This window comes from Sceloporus occidentalis, unplaced genomic scaffold, assembly GCF_023333645.1.
Source record: "Sceloporus occidentalis isolate IW3139 unplaced genomic scaffold, rSceOcc1.0.p SCAF_195, whole genome shotgun sequence".
NCBI classification, from domain to species: Eukaryota; Metazoa; Chordata; class Lepidosauria; order Squamata; family Phrynosomatidae; genus Sceloporus; species Sceloporus occidentalis.
This window is the reverse complement of record NW_028317175.1, coordinates 1,405,027-1,423,017: the sequence shown is the minus strand read 5'-3', so window position 1 is coordinate 1,423,017 and position 17,991 is coordinate 1,405,027. Positions and strand designations below refer to the sequence as shown.

General features: G+C 39.2%; 1 protein-coding gene across 1 annotated transcript in view; it reads right to left on the bottom strand.

Moving 5' to 3' along the window:
• Positions 1-5,225: 5,225 nt before the first annotated feature.
• The window catches only part of LOC149278306 (bMERB domain-containing protein 1-like), a 48,021-nt gene continuing 35,255 nt past the window's right edge, over positions 5,226-17,991 (bottom strand). The window contains exons 3-6 of the mRNA XM_089502134.1: positions 15,726-15,799; positions 6,577-6,691; positions 5,862-5,944; positions 5,226-5,338 (exon numbers count right to left, since the gene is read on the bottom strand). Of these exons, the coding sequence (XP_089358260.1) occupies positions 5,226-5,338; positions 5,862-5,944; positions 6,577-6,691; positions 15,726-15,799 (385 nt within the window). The remainder of the gene's footprint in view (positions 5,339-5,861; positions 5,945-6,576; positions 6,692-15,725; positions 15,800-17,991) is intronic.

The window sequence follows — 17,991 nt, the reverse complement described above, 5'->3', positions numbered from 1 at the left end:
TTGTAGTTTAGTGTTCTCTGCTACTATAGATGTTGCCGTGTCTGCTGAAATGGAAGGCTCATCTTCAAGTGGAGTCACCAAGGTTTTTCTGCTTAACCTTGCTTTGGATTATCTTTTCTTTTTTTTAAGACTACCTGGGAGGGGGGGGAGGTATTGGTTTGGTGAGATCTCCTATTATCCTTTTTAACTGTCTGTTTTTATTCTTATTGCGTTCCTTGGGTTTTGCAAACCCTTGTGGATTTAGAAATATGTTTGCAATGTGTTTTCGGTGGGGAAGCAAGCCAGATTTGACTTAAAGGGGGAAAGAAACAGTGGAATTGACTTATTTTTGTCTGACTTGTTAACAGAAGGCCACCTACTCCTTCTGGGTTAACCTGGTCTTTACAATGGGTTGTATCTACCAGGCTTGTGATGGTTTCTTGTAGTAGAACTTTTTTTAACAAAAAAATTCTACATTAGATTTCTTTTTCTCCCCATTTTGGGTTCTTTGCAATATGCTAGTAAAGATAGATGACATAGCCATTTATATGAGTTTCTTTTAAATAATGGCTATAAATTTTACTTCCTACGTTTTTTTGCACAAGAATCTGTTTTTAAATACGTGGCCTTTCAGACTGAAAAATGTTGTAGCTACTGTGTTGACACAGAAATGTACTGGTTTGTGAGGTTTGGTTTTCTTTTTCCCCGGAACATCTGGGCTGTTGAGTCCTTCCTCTGGAAACATGGTGGTGGTCCTAAAAGTAATGCCCAGTAATTGTTTGTTTTTTTTTTTTTGTTTTTTTTTAAGAATGCTTTTAACAAACTTAATAATAATCTATTGTAACTTTATGCATGGACTTTGTCTTTCTAAGGTGGGCACACGAATGAACGGTGAAGCGCTAGTTATATTGTTTTTTTTTTTCCCCCTTTTTGGCTTTAGCTGTAACTACAAGTCACCTGAAATACTTTGTAGAACTAGAGCGCACTTAAACAAGTAGTCGAGCGCCATGGCATGGAGGTTATCCGAGTCGGTAAGGATTTTTATTTTGTCCTCTCAAAATCCTTCCCTTGTATCCAGCTTTGCGAGAAATGAAATCTGCTAGTTTGGTATGGATGTTGGCATACATACTGCAAAACAGTCTTTGTTCCAGTTCTTGTGGTTTTTTTTGTTTTTAAGTGGATTGAACAATTATGAGGCTGATTAAAATCTTTATTTTGAACAATAAACCTTTAATTTGTACCGAAGATATGGATATTTTCAAACTTATGGGGCTTCAAATTATGCACTGTTTTTGTTTGGGTTTTTTTCTCTCTGTTCGTCTGAAGTCTCAAATGCATTTTGTTTTGGGACCAAATTTGACATATCAATAAAAGTTAATTGCAAGCATCAATGAGTGGTCTTGAATTTTATTTTGTGCTATTACACTTTTTTTTTTTTTATATATATATATATATATATATATATATATATATATATACTCGTTAGTGTTTATTTTTAATGTTTATGTTAGAGGTAGCCAGCGATACAAACCTTTTCCAGGGAAGAGGAGATTTTAAATATTTGTATTAAAAATAAAAATGGACACTTAAATGCAACTGTTCCTTTAACTGTACTAGTGGCTCCCACAATATAGCAGCATATTTACTTTAGACATTTTAGAGTAGAGTTCTCTGTTTCTTTGTGTTTTTGGTTTTTTTTTTTTTTGTGTTTTTTTGTTGTATTGGTAACTCTTTATATCCATATGTCTGAAGTTATGGGTTGAGGCAACAGTCTCATCTGTAAAGCTGGGACCTGGAGAACCCTCTACCACACACTACAGGCTTGACTTTCTCAACCTGGATGCTAAATTTGGGACGCAAAAAGGAATTTTATTTTTTTTTTTACGTTAAAAATTAAGCATACGTTGTCGTCCTTTGAAATAAACTTTCCTCATGTCCATTGAGTTCCTTTTTATGTATTCAAATGTTTCCATCACATTCATGGGTTTTCTCTAATCCAATATACATATTGAGCTCCCTTAGTGTTTTCTGGTCACTTCTATCATGCAAACCATTTACAATTTTAGGAGCTTTTCTGGGGTCTGCAGAACTGTACCCAATATTGTAAGTGATGTCTGAATAAGAAACTTTAAGGGGCTACTACCACCTTTATTGTACTGACCAGCACCCTGTTTCCATTGCCTGTCTAAAGTCCTGAGAACGATCACTATTAAATATTCTGTTACAGCTCAGTACCCGTCATACAATATGCGTTAGGACGTTTAGATCCCAGGCATGTTATTGTACCAACATTGAACTGCAGCTGCCACGGTTTTGTCCGGTGTTTGATTTACTTATATTAGTCATTTGCTGCCTGTAGTCTACCCTGTTGCACACTTTTCTTTCTTTTCTCTCATCTGTGGAACTTAAACAATGTGTCTTTATAATACTGTTAATAAAGATATTAAAGGGATTGGGTACTGGTACACATGAATGAGGTACCCCATAATTACCGTATTTGCTCGATTATAAGACGACCCTGATTATAAGACGACCCCCCAAAATCTGAATATTAACTTAGGAAAAAAGAAAAAGCCTGAATATAAGGCGACCCTAAAGGAAAAAAGTTTTACCAGTAAATGTTAATTCATGTAAACTATTTTTTTTAATAAAAGCTATGATTGAGAAAAATATTTTTTTTGTTTTTATTTCTTGTATTTTCCAGCCTGTCCCCCCAGTTACGCACATCTGCCCCCAGGCTTGCCACACCAATATGGCACTGTGGCCCATGATATGCCTTTTAACCCTCTATATGCCACTGTGCCCCATGGTATGCCTTTTGACCCCCTATATGCCACTCTGCCTCCAGAAATGCCTTATACCCCTATATCCCATTCTGGCATTTAGGGGGTTAAAATGCATATTATGGGGCAGAGTGGCATATAGGGAGGTATAAGGCATTTCAGGAGGCAGAGTGGCATTAAGGGAGTTAAAAGGCATTGTATAGAGCACTCTGCCTCCAGAAATGCCTTATACCCCTATATGCCACTCTGGCATTTAGGGGGTTAAAAGGCATATTATGGGGCAGAGTGGCATATAGGGAGGTATAAGGCATTTCAGGAGGCAGAGTGCTCTATTAAATGCCCCCTTAACGCCACTCCAGAAATGCCCTATGCCCCCATTTAACTAACACACACACACACACACACACTCTCTCCCCCCCCCCCCTCTCCTCTCTCCCCTCTCAGCCCTCTCTTACCGGTGCTTCCAGCCGGGGCAGCGGGTTGACGTCGCCTTCTGCTGCAGCCGGAAGGAGGTGGAGTTGGCAGCGGGGGTTTGTATGCGTCTCTGACAGTCGGGGAAGGTCTACGCGACGGACGCAGACAACCCCCGCTGCTAGCCACACCTCCTTCCGGCTGCAGCGGACGTTGTCTACGCGGATCGTGTAGACGTCAACCCGCTGCCCCGGCAACACAGCAGGAAGCACCGGTAAGTGTGTGTATGATGGGGGGGGGGGGGTGAGACAGGAGGATCCAGGTCCCCTGCAGCGGTGCGGGGGATCTGGATCTTAGTCTCCTAATCAGACTCTATTTGAGGTCTGATTAGAAGACGACCCCGATTAGAAGACGAGGGGTATTTTTCAGAGCATTTGCTCTGAAAAAAACCTCGTCTTATAATCGAGCAAATACGGTAATAATCGCCTTCTGTATCCTGTCACTTAATCACTGCCTATTCAACTATTTTAACATGTAAGCATTTAATGATGGACAGTTTTTTTTGTTTTTTAAATGAACCCTGCAATCTAGATGGGGTAACTTTAAACTAGATCAAGGAGGTATCTTTTTCAGGCAGCTGCCTATTGGCAATCTGTATGTGTTAATAAAATATATATATATATATAAAAAAAATTTTTTAATTAAATCTACTAGCCAAGCACCCTGGCTCTTATACTTCCTTGTGGTAAATAATAAAATGTTTCAGTCTTAATTACTTAACTGGTCACTGCGGCTAATGAAAGTATCTGGAGGAACAGACTTTATGGCGCATTGCCATAAAGAATTGGCTTAGTAACGTGTTGGAGAATAGAAAGTCACCCAATATATCACATGACCGACAACAATGGCAGCCTCCAGGTCTGCAGATAAAGGAAGTTTATTGGAACAAAACGACACAAAACCCATCTTTATGTCTGCACCGTCAGACATTACTGTGTACAGCGCTGGATGTTATACTCCTAGAGAAATACAAATAGGATTTCCCTTTTAGACTTGGACACATCAGATATATCGGGATGGTAGGCACTTTCAATGAAAAGCCTAAGACTACAGATAAATTATGTGTTAATGATAAACACGTGATCAAACTAATTTCATACCAAAACATGAAAGCAATCGCTTGTTTTGTTCATCACCACCTAAGAACAGCAGATTAAATGCTAACAGAGAATAAATATTACGACTGTATAATTACATTTTGAAATCCGTGTAGGTACAAACATATTTTTAGCTGGACGTCACAGTATAGGATGGCCTAAGGCCTATAGGTATATGCGTTGACTGCTTTAACATACACTGAGGTTCAAATGTGCAAGGAATATGCATAACAAGATATACAAAGTGCTAGATCTCTAACTGAATGTTACTTGGTGAAATGTCTCGGATTCAAAAGTGTTTCAATGCAACTCCAGGAAAAGCCAAAATATGGGTAAGGATGACCTGTAATATGTAACTGTTGTGTTCCTTGCTATCTCATAATATCTATCCCGTATAGGCAATAAAAGCTTTCAAAAATATTAAAAAATATTTTCTATTCAATTTTTACTTGCATTTTTTTTGTATTTTATTTTGATAACTGAATATTGATAGAGCTTTCCTGCTAGAACTCACAGCAGTGAAACATTTAAAACGGGAGTAGGGTTTACATTTAGAACTGCCCCGATCATATATCTATATGTTGTTGTTGCGTGTTGATTGCGTCACTGGGTGCCAGACCTCAGACTGCTACTTCTACTAACTAATCACTCAAGCTGTTACAAATCAGTAAAGGCTGCTGGCAGGTATAAGAATATACATAATATTCTTGTTTGGCGCTCCCCTCCCAAACATGCTTGTTGAGTGATCCATGCGACAGTGAGGGATTCACTATTGATATACTATTGGCAAATGTTACTGTATCTACAGTACATACAGTTCTGGTTCTCAAAATCCATGTTTGATGACACCAGTATCCCAACAAAGCATTCTGATGGCTCATCGGGGGCCTGTGGGCTACATAATGCTGCACTGAGTGGTCCCGCAGCAGTCTTTAAGGATGGCCATTCCTGTTTTTGTGATGGAAGGTTTGATCGGTGGGAGTTCTGTTTTCTTCTCTGGGGCAGTACCTGTGAGAATTGGAAACGGGTTTTTACTAATTTGCATTTTCGATCATCCTCTGGTTTGGAAGTAACATGCTTCGCAGTGATTAATCGGGTCTATTTATCAAAGATGGGGTTAATACAATAGTATTAGATTTCACATTATGAAGGGTCAACCCCGCTGAGCTTCAGAATAGCTTGGTTGGCCCTATATAAAGCATAATTAAGTCAATGAAATGTCTTTGACATCATGCAGGGATGTTCTAAATATAAAGCTAGACAGTCAAGTCAACACTTTATATATGAAAGCTTTAATTTCAGGTTTATTCTATATAATATAATTTTAAACTTAACCATTACCGACTCTTTTATACTTATAGAAACCACAAAGCTACAGCAATGTTCAACAATAAATTAAATGTGTCACCGCTGTGATGTATTTCAGGTATCGGGGGAATCGACTCTTATCGTATCAAATCCTAATCCCTAAGGGGACTGTAACGGTTACAAAGAACATCTAATTAACGTGAAACGCTCCTCAAATACTTACTGGCAGCAGGCCTTGTTACTTTGTCTAGGGGCTTTAATTTGATACGCAGGAAATCTGCTATTTCCTTGTCTTCTTCTTTTTCCCTGGGAAAAGAAAGTAACGGCATACAGCAAAGAATTATCCTCTTTGCAAGCAGTATTTACAAAAGTAGAACAACTTTGATGCCAAACCCATTAAGTGAGTTTGCATTGCAGCCAATGTCCTTCTAAATAGAATAGTTAACAAACTAAATCATTTAATGCCGACAGTTTTAATATAATTAAAACCTTAACAATTGTTGACTAACTTTTTAATGGGAGAGCACTATACAATATAGAATATAACGAAGAGACTTTAGAGCTATGTTATCCAACGCATAGTGTGAGCCGAACAACTTCTCGCCTCCACCTTTGTAGCTCTATTCACTAAACATGCAGTTCACAGGAGAGATTTCAGTTTTATTTTAGTGACTTTACTTTATGTTCCAAAGGATCAGCCCCAGTGAGGTTCTGCGTTGATGGGAATTGATACTTGTCTGGAGGTTTGATGGCAATTGAACTATTCTGATGGCAGTATTCTTGAAGGCCCTGGCAGCTGTTGAGGGAGTCCAAGGTATAGCTGCTGTGGACCTAGGACAAAAGTCCTTCCCTTGTTGTATTCATCCAGATTGACAGTTGCCTCTTATTGTCATGGACTTAATTATGAAGTCAAGCTACATGCGCCCCAGAACCCTTACCTTAATCTTTCTACCTCAGCGTCATCTACAAGGAAATCCCTCTTCTGCACCAGCTTCTGGATCTTCTGAATCAACTCGTCTTCCCTTTGCTTCTGTTGGTTTGTTTTATCTTTTTCTACAAAAAAAACAAAATTCATGCAGATAAAAAAAGTTAGTCCTGCACTTCAACTTATGCGATCATATAACCCCTTTCTAACTAAATTTCATAATTTTTTTAATGCTGCTCCATTAGCGCTTTTTGTTTGCGGCCGGTTACGGGTTGTATTACGTTATAGATTGCAAAAATATGGTGGCAAAGAGAAAAGTATCACCTAATTGATAAAATTCTGAAAACATTTTGCGTTCTGGAAAATCACCCTCCTAAACCTTATAATCTACCAATAATATTTTTTTAAAATACCCAAACGCACAAAATAGTGGTTTCTAGCATTTAGTTATATATGTGTTATGTCGCATTCCCTCCCACAGAAAAAACCCCATAAATTATGATATGTACACAGTGTATATATTATGTTATATATAGTTATATAATATAGAAAGCAATTTATTTGTAAGAGGCATCAAATACTGTTGGAGAGGGGGATGTTGATGAAATAATCATGTTTTTACCTGTTTTTGCCAATGTTAACAATAAATGCAGGTTAAAATTTCCTGGATGAATGGAGTGATATCACCATCTCAGCGTGATACCCGCGGCTCCTGCTGTGAATTATTTCAGTTGGATAACAACTGCTGTGAGAATTACTAAAGATATACACAATGGTAAAATAGCCAGGCCTAACAAAGAGGCTCATTACTGCAAACGTCTCTACGAAGTGCAATAAAGTACCTCGATTGAGCTTTTTAACATTTATTTCTTTAGGAGAAATAAAGAATAAAGAAAAAATGGTCCATATGGAACCCTAGTCATGCCAGGGTTTGGTGTTGGAGACACAGGCTAGGGGAGAATCACTTTTATATGCATGCATTCTCTTTTTATAGGAGTTAACCATTCCCTTCCTACTACCCCTACTCAGTAGGAGCTGACCTTGTGCTTTACCTCCCGTTTGAGTCAATGGGAGGTCAACTTACATACCTGAGAATGCTTTCCTCCAAACTCCAAAGTATGTAAGGACTGATTTTAATTGGGCTATCAGGCACTACTCAGCATGCACAGTATCAGAAATTGGAGTCAGAATTCTAATTTTGGAACTCCTATAAAAAGTTGACAAATTCACCGATTTGCATGCAGTAGATTTCATTGGAGTCCATCCAAAATAGACTCTAATAAACATTTTAGAGAAGTTGGGGTTGGTATATTCCTTTAATGCTGGCCAAACTGGAGATCACAAGGCAGCCCTGGGACTTTAAGGCCAACGGTTGCCTGAGGACTTAGGGTCGGCCGGTGGCAGCATGTGCGTGGCCACGCTTGCCGATTTTATGGTCACGTAGAAGGTGGCACGCTCCAGCCTGGAGTGTCAGATGGTCAGACCAGGCGTACTTTCATGTGCCATAACTTTGAGATAAGTTAGTTTTTCACACTAAGTTCTAATATAGTTCATTTGAATGCTTAAGTATTACATTTACCTCTTGCTTTCGATTCAACATTATCAGTTGATGATCCTCACCGGAAACCGCTACAATGGCACATTGAAAATAAAGACTTGCTAAGCCATAGGCATAAAATACACTAAGTATTTCTGTAACTTCACATCAGCAGGACGTCTTAGGAGGTATATTGGGAAATCCGGACACCATTACTGTTTCTGCTTCATAAACTTTTAATATATACACATTATATGGTATAGCTGAATGAAATGCATCCTGACATACCCGTTTTATATCTCAGCTTGATGTTATGAAGAACTTATTCCGAAATGAGTGAGATGGGATTTGCCCGTGGCTTTCTGTTCCTTCCTACATTAAGCTTTAGAGCACTTGTTTTCTTTTTAGCTGATGTAGTTAGGGCTCCCTAATTCCATGGAAATTCCAACAGTTCTCAGTGAGAAACCAGAAATTCAATTTAAGATAGCTAATCAGCAACAAATGGCATCAAAAATGGAACATTAATTCCTTCATCTCCTTGATAGCAAAAGGAGCAAGAAAGTTTAGCATCAAATCAATCGGACTTCTCTCATTTATGTGTTTGCAAAAATCCTACATTATACAGTTCAATCCTCTAATTAAACTATGTAATATTGATAACATATTAAAATAAGAAATACATATGTATTCTTGGCTCAAACACACACACACTCAGTCCAACACCATACGCTAACACACATTCCAACAATATACACCGACATGGTACACTAACACTACACCATGCATTAACACCCTAACACTGTACATTGACACACACAGTCAAGCACTGTACACCGACACTCCACATACATTCATTCTAGCACCGTGCAATGACACCCCATGTAGTCAAACACTGTACAGTCACACACCTTCCCCGCTATGCCTCGCTTACCTACTGTGCAAGGAGCCTTTCTTTAGAGCAGTTCTTATGAGCTGCTGCTCTTCTACCCCAGGCCATGTGACCCAAGCAAGCCCAGCTCTCTCTTTGGTTTTTTGCAAATGATATTGTTTTTACTCTTTTTTGTTATGTTTATACACTAAATAACTTTTTTTCTGGTAAAAAATAATGATCAATTATATTATGGTTGAGTTGTCCTAACTGGGTATTTTGAAAAAAAACCTGTAATAAACCAACATCTTTTTTATGCTCGATACAATTCTGCATGATAGACAATCAATTGTGAATTCTGATGAAGACCAGAAATAGCCAGCCATTAACTTGATTGATATCGACTGTTCGGAAAGACATTTCTTTACTTTACAGCCTTCATTTAGGATCCTCCATTATATATAACCATAGATCCAACGGCAATCATTATTTGATATACTCCAAACATTCCGAATGGTGAAACTGAGACAGAGCTGAATTTACTAAAAGCAAAGTTAAACTACAATATTTACATTAAGGTATTAGCTATAAAATTTAAAGGCTCAGGTTGGCCTTTTTGGGGGGATGTATTGTACTGCAACACAGCCGTTGGTGAATTGAAGCCATTATCACAGCCGGGAGTTTTTTTTTCTTGCAAATACAAATTATTATGAGAAGGTGTACTCATCTTCTAAGAAGTTGGATAAAGCTGCTTGGTCCCAGATAGTGGCTTTATTTTAGAAATGGAGTGTTTAATCAGAGTAAATACTGTAAGGATCTTTCCTTGAGTTAAAGGAACAGCTCGAAACAGACAATGTCACAGAAAAACTAAATACTGGACTAAAAAATCTACAATCTTCCAATGACATGTTGATTACCAAAATGTCTACATGTTGATTTCTGCTGTTCTCTGTTTTCAATGAAGCATTTTCGATATACGATGATAGCAGTGTTACGAGCTATGAGTGTGTGTCTAATATTCACTGGGGATGTTGGATTTTAGGAACAAACTGTCTGACAAATACTGAGCAAATTATGTGTGCATCTCCCAATAGTCCAACTCTGTGCCTTACAGACTGTGGCAGTTCGGAGAGATTGATCACAATGTTCCTATACGTGTGTATTTGTATTGACTTGGAATGTCCCAGAGATGACGGTAAAAACAACCATATTTTTTTTGTAAAGGAAACCTATCATTTCTTTAAAGTGCAACTACACTGTGATCAGCAAGCAGGTCTCCATTGACTGGTACTGCTGATAGCAGTGCATACAACCAGTCAGTGGGGGGCAATCAGATACCCAGCAGGGTCCAGACAGACCCTCCCTGATCTCCCGTGCAGCGGTACATCCTAATGGTCAACTTGCCACTGTTTTTTGAAGGGGTTCAAGAAACCAAAGCTATTTTTTCAATCCATCTAAAACTTTGAGAAGGCAGCTTGTAATTGTGCTTCCTCAGGGAGACCAGCCAGCGCATGGAAATGGTGATCCAGTCGCCCGTGGTCACTGATTTCTCCAGGCCTATAAATTCTGGGATTCCACGTAAAAGTAATTGTAACTAATCTTATCTCTTTGCTTGTAATGAATAATTCGGATCTACATCTCTTATCACAACATACTCTCCTATTGTCTGGGAGTGACAATGTTCCTCAAGCATTATCTCCCCACTCAAGGCTCTCGGATTTGTCCCGTGCTGTACCAATTCCCTGGAATCCCCTTCTTTATTCTGTCAGACTCTCCCTTACTTATTCTAACCTTAAACACTCACTATGAACCTATACAATCTATACTCTTAATACCAAACAACCTGCATTCTGAAAGAAATAATCTATTCTTCCACCTTCATGATCTACTGATTTATCCACATTGATACATTAGATCTTGTCATTCTTTATCACTTTATCTGCCTGTGTTGCCGCATTCACACTCACCCCCTTTTCCATATATGACTTCCATGATTTTATTGTTAGCTACCTAGTGAAAGCATTATACTGCTTACATATTGTGTCTCTGGATTACTAAATCAAGATCAACCCTATAGACATATATTTGTTACGGGTTCTGCCATAGATATAGAGGTGCTGCTATAGATGGCACTGGCATGACTCCTTGTTCCTGCAGGATGTCATGTAATAATCTGAAGAAAGCGTGACATGATTATTATTACGTGATTTTTTTATTTCTATATTTAGCACAAATGTTGGATGTGTGCACAAGAGCTAGCACCTTAATAAGGTACAGTGTGCTAGCTGGAGCTCAGCTAAGCGTATTCTGAATAATACTTTGGAGTCTGTGTCTTCTTATACTGTTAATCCAAACAACTGCTTCCCGTTAATTTAGAATCAGCTTTTGCAAATATGCTGCTTCCCCAGCAACCTAAAAATGTGGTTAGAATGTTCTGCTCATATCAAGTGGATGGATTACACAAGACACACTTTATAAAGTTAGTTATGCAAAAATGTTTTTGGGAAAATGATTTCCCGATAGATGATGATCATGCCTTCATATGTACATCTATTTTTGTCCATGAAATTAGGTTGGAAAATATATGTGATGCCAGGAGCAACATCTCATTGATTCCTAGAGCCTTCAAGGTTGACAGCTTTGTGTTCTGTAGCTCACATGGGCAATGCTGAGGGATATAAATTAATCACATTTCCACAAATGTGTACACAGGCAAGAAATTACATTTATGATCCAGACAAGGGGCTTTCAATTTTATCTAATCTTTTAAATGGAAATATTTCCATAAACTAAGACTAGCATACAAGCCATCAACCTGGTAGCTTAGATCAGCAAAAGGTCCACTAGCTTTCTACCCAACTCCCAATAAATCTCTGGGCACCACTTCTAACTCCATAGTGGCAGAAGATGTGGATTGGGATTTGAACACCTTGGATTTATAAGAAATGTCAAGGAAAAAAGACTCAGACCTTAATCAGTCCTGGTTCTCTTCTTAGATTCAGGATAGCCATATGTCTATCCCATGCATGTTTATATTCCCTTACTTCCCTTTATATTCCCTTACTTAATTATTAAAGCAAATAAACAAGGCAGCAAATCACAATGAGGTGGTTATTATGGGGGACTTTAACTATCCCGACATAAACTGGGAAACAGAGACCTGTGAATCTCATAAAGGAAACCGGTTTCTGACTATAAGTAAGGATAATTATCTGTCCCAAATGGTACAGGACCCGACCAGAGGGGGCACCCTACTGGACTTAATATTAACCAACAGACCTGACAGAGTAACTAATGTGCAGGTCAGGGGGCATCTAGGAAATAGTGATCACAATATGATACATTATAACTTGTCCTTCAATAAGGGAACTCTTAGAGGAGCCACAAGAACTTTGAACTTTAGGAAGGCAAAGTTTGATCAACTAAGAGAAGCCCTTAACACTGTAAATTGGGAAAATGTCCTCAAAAACAAGAGTACAGACACTCAATGGGAGATTTTTAAGGATATCTTAAATTCTCACTGTGAAAGGTACATACCGTATGGGAATAAAAGAGTCAGGAACAAGAGAAAACCAATGTGGATAAATAAAAATGTAAAGGGGGTAATAAATGGCAAAAAAAAGGCATTTAAGCTACTAAAACAGGAAGGCAGTGAGGAAGCACTAAAAAGCAATCGGGAAAAAAATAAAATATGTAAAAATCAGATAAAAGCAGCAAAAGTGGAGACAGAAAGACTCATTGCCAAAGAGAGTAAGACAAACCCCAAAATGTTCTTTAACTATATAAATAGTAAAAAGGTTAAAAATGAAAGCGTTGGCCCCTTAAAAAGTAATGAGGGAGAAGTTATAGACGGGGATCAGGAAAAAGCTAATCTATTAGATATATTCTTCTCTGCTGTATTCACAGAGGAAAATGAAATGCCAGGTAATATACAGCAGGATGAGATAAATGCCCCAGTACATGTCGCCTGTCTAACGCAGGAAGAAGTGCAGTGCCGCCTAAAAAAAATCAAAATAGACAAATCACCAGGTCCAGATGGCATTCACCCCCGCGTTCTAAGGGAGTTAAGTAATGTAATAGACAGACCCCTATTTCTAATATTCAAGGACTCTATAGTGACAGGGTCTGTTCCCCAGGACTGGCGCATAGCAAATGTTGTGCCAATATTCAAAAAGGGGACAAAAAGTAACCCGGGGAATTATAGGCCTGTTAGTTTAACTTCTGTTGTGTGTAAACTGTTTGAGGGTTTCCTAAGAGATGCTATTTTGGAGTATCTCAATGAAAATAAGTGTATGACTCCATATCAGCATGGGTTTACAAGGGATCGGTCCTGTCAAACTAACCTGATCAGCTTTTATGAGGAGGTGAGCTCAAGACTGGATCGGGGTGAATCGCTGGATGTCGTATATCTTGATTTTTCCAAAGCATTTGATACGGTGCCACATAAAAGCCTCGTACATAAAATGAGAATGCTTGGGCTGGGGGAGAATGTGTGTATGTGGGTAAGTAACTGGCTCAGTGATAGGAAACAGAGGGTGGTTATTAATGGTACATACTCTGAGTGGGTGACTGTTGCTAGTGGGGTACCACAGGGGTCAGTTTTGGGTCCTATTCTTTTTAATATATTTATTAATGACCTTGTAGAGGGATTGTATAGTAAAGTATCAATCTTTGCAGACGATACTAAGCTCTGTAACGTGGTTAACACAATAGAGGACAGTGCACGATTACAAATGGATCTGCATAGGTTGGAGGCTTGGGCTGGGATGTGGCAGATGAGGTTCAACACAGATAAATGTAAGGTTATGCACATGGGGAAGAAAAATCCAGGCTGGGAATATGTATTAAATGGGAAAACACTGGGGACGACTGACATGGAAAAGGACTTAGGAGTTTTAGTTAACAGTAAATTTACCTGTAGCGACCAGTGTCAGGCAGCTGCTGCTAAGGCAAATAAAATCATGGGGTGCATCAAAAGGGGCATAGATGCCCACGACAAGGAAATAATTCTACCACTGTACAAGTCACTAGTCAGACCACACATGGAATACTGTGTACAGTACTGGGCACCAGTGTACAAGAAAGATATAGTGGAGCTGGAGAGGGTTCAAAGACGGGCAACCAGAGTAATAAGGGGAATGGGAGGACTACAGTACCCAGAAAGATTATCAGAATTAGGGTTATTTAGTTTGGAAAAAAGACGGTTTAGGGGGGATTTAATAACTATGTATAAATATATAAGGGGACAGTACAGAGATCACTCCCAGAACCTATTTATACCCAGGACTGTATCTATAACAAGGGGACATCCTCTACGGTTGGAGGAAAGAAGGTTTCTACACCAGCACAGACGGGGGTTCTTTACAGTAAGAGCGGTGAGATTATGGAACTCTCTGCCAGAGGAGGTGGTGATGGTAAACTCAATAAAAGAGTTCAAAAGGAGTCTGGACGTGTTTCTTGAAAGCAATAATATTACAAGTTATGGATATTAGATTAATAGGGACAAAACGTTGATCCAGGGATTTATTCTGATTGCCATATTTGGAGTCGGGAAGGAATTTTCCCCCTGGTATGGGGCAATTGGCATCTGCTTCATAAGGGTTTTTTTTGCCTTCCTCTGGATCAACACAGTAGGGACACAATATGTATATAGGTTGAACTTGATGGACTTTGGTCTTTTTTCAACCTTATGAACTATGTTACTATGTTACTATGTTGCTTTATTAATCTCTACAACTTCTCATAGTAGGCTTATCTACCATCCTCTCAGTAATGTACAAAAGATGGCGGGCACATATCTAGTTTGTAGATAATATGATGCCCATGCCCAAACCTTGGAATAGGCAGACCTAGAAAATACACAAATCATTCATCTGTATGCAGCCATGGTTGACTGATTACCTTGAAACATGGATCACTCAGTTTTTAGTAACAGCATGTCCCTCTGAGACACATCCATCTGTCTCCCATTATATCAAAACATTTGTATAAAAATTAACATGAACGTGTATTATTGTATTGCTGATTATATAGGTGTTGTAAAATAAAAATTTGGCACTATATATTTATCATAAAATCTCTTAAAGGTGATGGAGCCAAGTGTGAAATGAGCCCAGCAAAACCACAGCCCAACTTGCCACGCACCATTCATGAGCCATGCAGACAACAACACGCACTGAAGACCTGGTTCCTACATATCCTACCGAGCTGGGCTGAACCTAATCCAGCTGACACAGTATTTGGCCGTGAGATTTCTTTATCATATAATTTACGAACCCCATTATACAAATCGTAGAGGTACATCTACGGGAAAAGATGATTTCTTAATCTTTTTACATCAGGTTGCAGAATGCTCTCACAATTTGTCCATGCTGTCCATGGTCTCCATGGTCATTATTTTGAACTGAATGACAAGTGAACATGGTATTTATGTTATTATAAGGTTATTCTTAAAATTAAAGATGGGGTTAAACCAACGTTAATATGAGATACCGATACGTTATTTTTACCTTAGCTAATCTAATACTAGTTTCTTTGCTAGAACAACTTTTATATTATATTTCCCACTTTGTTCACAGGGTGCCAAGACTAAAAAAATATATTGGCAACACTATATTACATGATTCATATTATACGAAGTACTTGTTAAATATGATCATAAACATGTGAATCAGAGATTGTATTGTGATTAAACAAGTCATTTGTAACTGATGTGTCACAATTATTTACGTACTTAACTGCAAAACTAACCAATTACCTGGGATGTCTACTAAATTCTGCAGTTCTTGTTTCAGGCTCATAATTTCCTTGCACAGCTGAATGTCATCAATCCTGTTTTAAAAAGAGAGAAAGATGAAAACGTTATTGCTTCTTTAATTCCGTCCCATGCGTTTGCTTAACAAGACATGGAATAAAGAATGACGGGCACAAAACACCTTATGACCCTCGAGCTAAAGAGAGAAATCTTTTCATTGCTTCTCATAGATCAAGTGCCGAAGAAAATCTATGGTCTGGAATCCCATAGATTGCAAAGAAAAACATAAAGGATTAAACACAAACATGTACTAAAACACAAACCTATTTAAACACCAAAGAACAGCACACCCATTCACCCTTACACCATACAGCCACACATACATACACACTCTCCTCCACTCCTAGAAGCTACTAACCCCTGACATTCATACTCTGACACACTCATGCATAACACCATACAGAACCCTTGGGAGTAGGGGGGCGCAGCTATGTAGAGAAATATAGAGAATAGGGGAAGTATAGAGAATTGGGAGAGGTGGCTAGTGGTGTGAGTCCAGTCTAGTAGGTGCCACCTCCCCTCACCCTTCCCTCAGCCACTTTGAAAGCAATGGCTTGGTAACAGATTCCCACCCTCCCTCTTATTACTTAGTCTGTTTTGTATGCTAATGCTATTTTATTGTCACAGCTGGGGGAGTGTCCTTGCCAATCGGGGTGGTTCAGGCATTGATGGGGCTATCCCTCCCTTAGACTCTGGTAATGGTACTGGATAATGGCCTTGCCCACTGAGCTAAAAGCCGGCTAGTGGTTGGCACTAATTGGAGGTAAGGCTAGGATTTGAGGCTGATTGGTTGGTGGACGAGGGGGGAGGGGATGCACCCGAATACTTCTTTTATGTCATTGTTAATGGCGTTTGGCAAGGACGAGTTATTCTATATTAATATGTTTTATGTTACAGTGAACAAAATTTTATAATTGGTGAATTAATAAACGCTGTGGCCTGTTTTTCACCATAGAATATGTGTGTCTCCGTTATTTAAGAATGGGTTGACATTGTTGGAATCTCTATACACTGTACCCACTACCTTCACACATGTACGCACACACTCTAGCACCATACACTTAAAACATACATACATACATACATACACACACTTCCTCGCTATCATCTCTCCTTCTTGAGTTCAGAGCCTTTATCTTTAGCTCATGTTACGTGACCAGGGCCGGCCCGACAATGGAGCCGAGTGGGGCAACCGCTCCAGGCGGCACTTTTAAAGTCCTTTTTATTTTTTATTTTTTAAAGCGAAAGAGAGAGAAAGGGGCGCAGAGTGTTTTTCGCTTACCAAGCTGTCAGTACCCGCTCGGCGCCCCTCTCTCTCTCCTCTGCGGCGAGTCTCCCTGTTCAGTCTCGGTGCTGGCTTGTAATGCTGAGTGCCGGAAGATTTCCGGCGCTCAGCATTACAAGCCGGCACCGAGACCGAACAGGGAGACTCGCCGCAGGACTGCTGAAAGGTAAGTACAAGGGGGGGGGAGGGGAGGGGAGGGGGGCGGCAGGGACGGAGGGAGAGGAAGGGTAGATAAGGGGGGCAGCATTTTAAAATTCGCCCCAGGCGGCATTTTGCCTTGGGCCGGCCCTGTACGTGACCCAGCTGGGCACCTCGATTACAATTTAGCTCAATATTCCCTGGTTTTATCTATATGCTGTGCTAACTATACATATATTTCAACAAGGTGATACTTTTAGTTTTTGCGCTAAAATATTTTCTGGCTGTGAGTTTTAGTGGCTTTGGTATTTCAGCAAAAAAATGAAAAGATAGATGGAAAGTTGTGCCTTACGTACAATAAAGTATGAGCCAGATGATTTAGATTTTTGCCTTTCTGATGAAATATCTGCTGGGGTTAGCAAAATCCTGTGTGGGGGGTGAAGGATGAAAAAATAAAGTAAAATGCAGACGGGGAAGTGGCAGATAATGGAGCAATTGGGGAAAATTCTAGGTCGAAAGATTGCGAAATAACCTGGTAAACAAGGCTGGGTTGAAAGAAAATGGGCCATTTGACATAAATGACCCTGACATATGGCTCAAATAAATAGCTCATTGTTCTATTGATCTATCAAACTATCTATGATAGTTCTTAAATGAAAAGTTCTACAATGGAAGAAGGTATGTTGAGACTGTAGGCAGCTGTTGTCACATGTTGTCCAACCTTCTATAAATGCATACGTTGTTACTCCATAAATAAAAGTGTTGGCTTTGTTGGACTTAGGAATA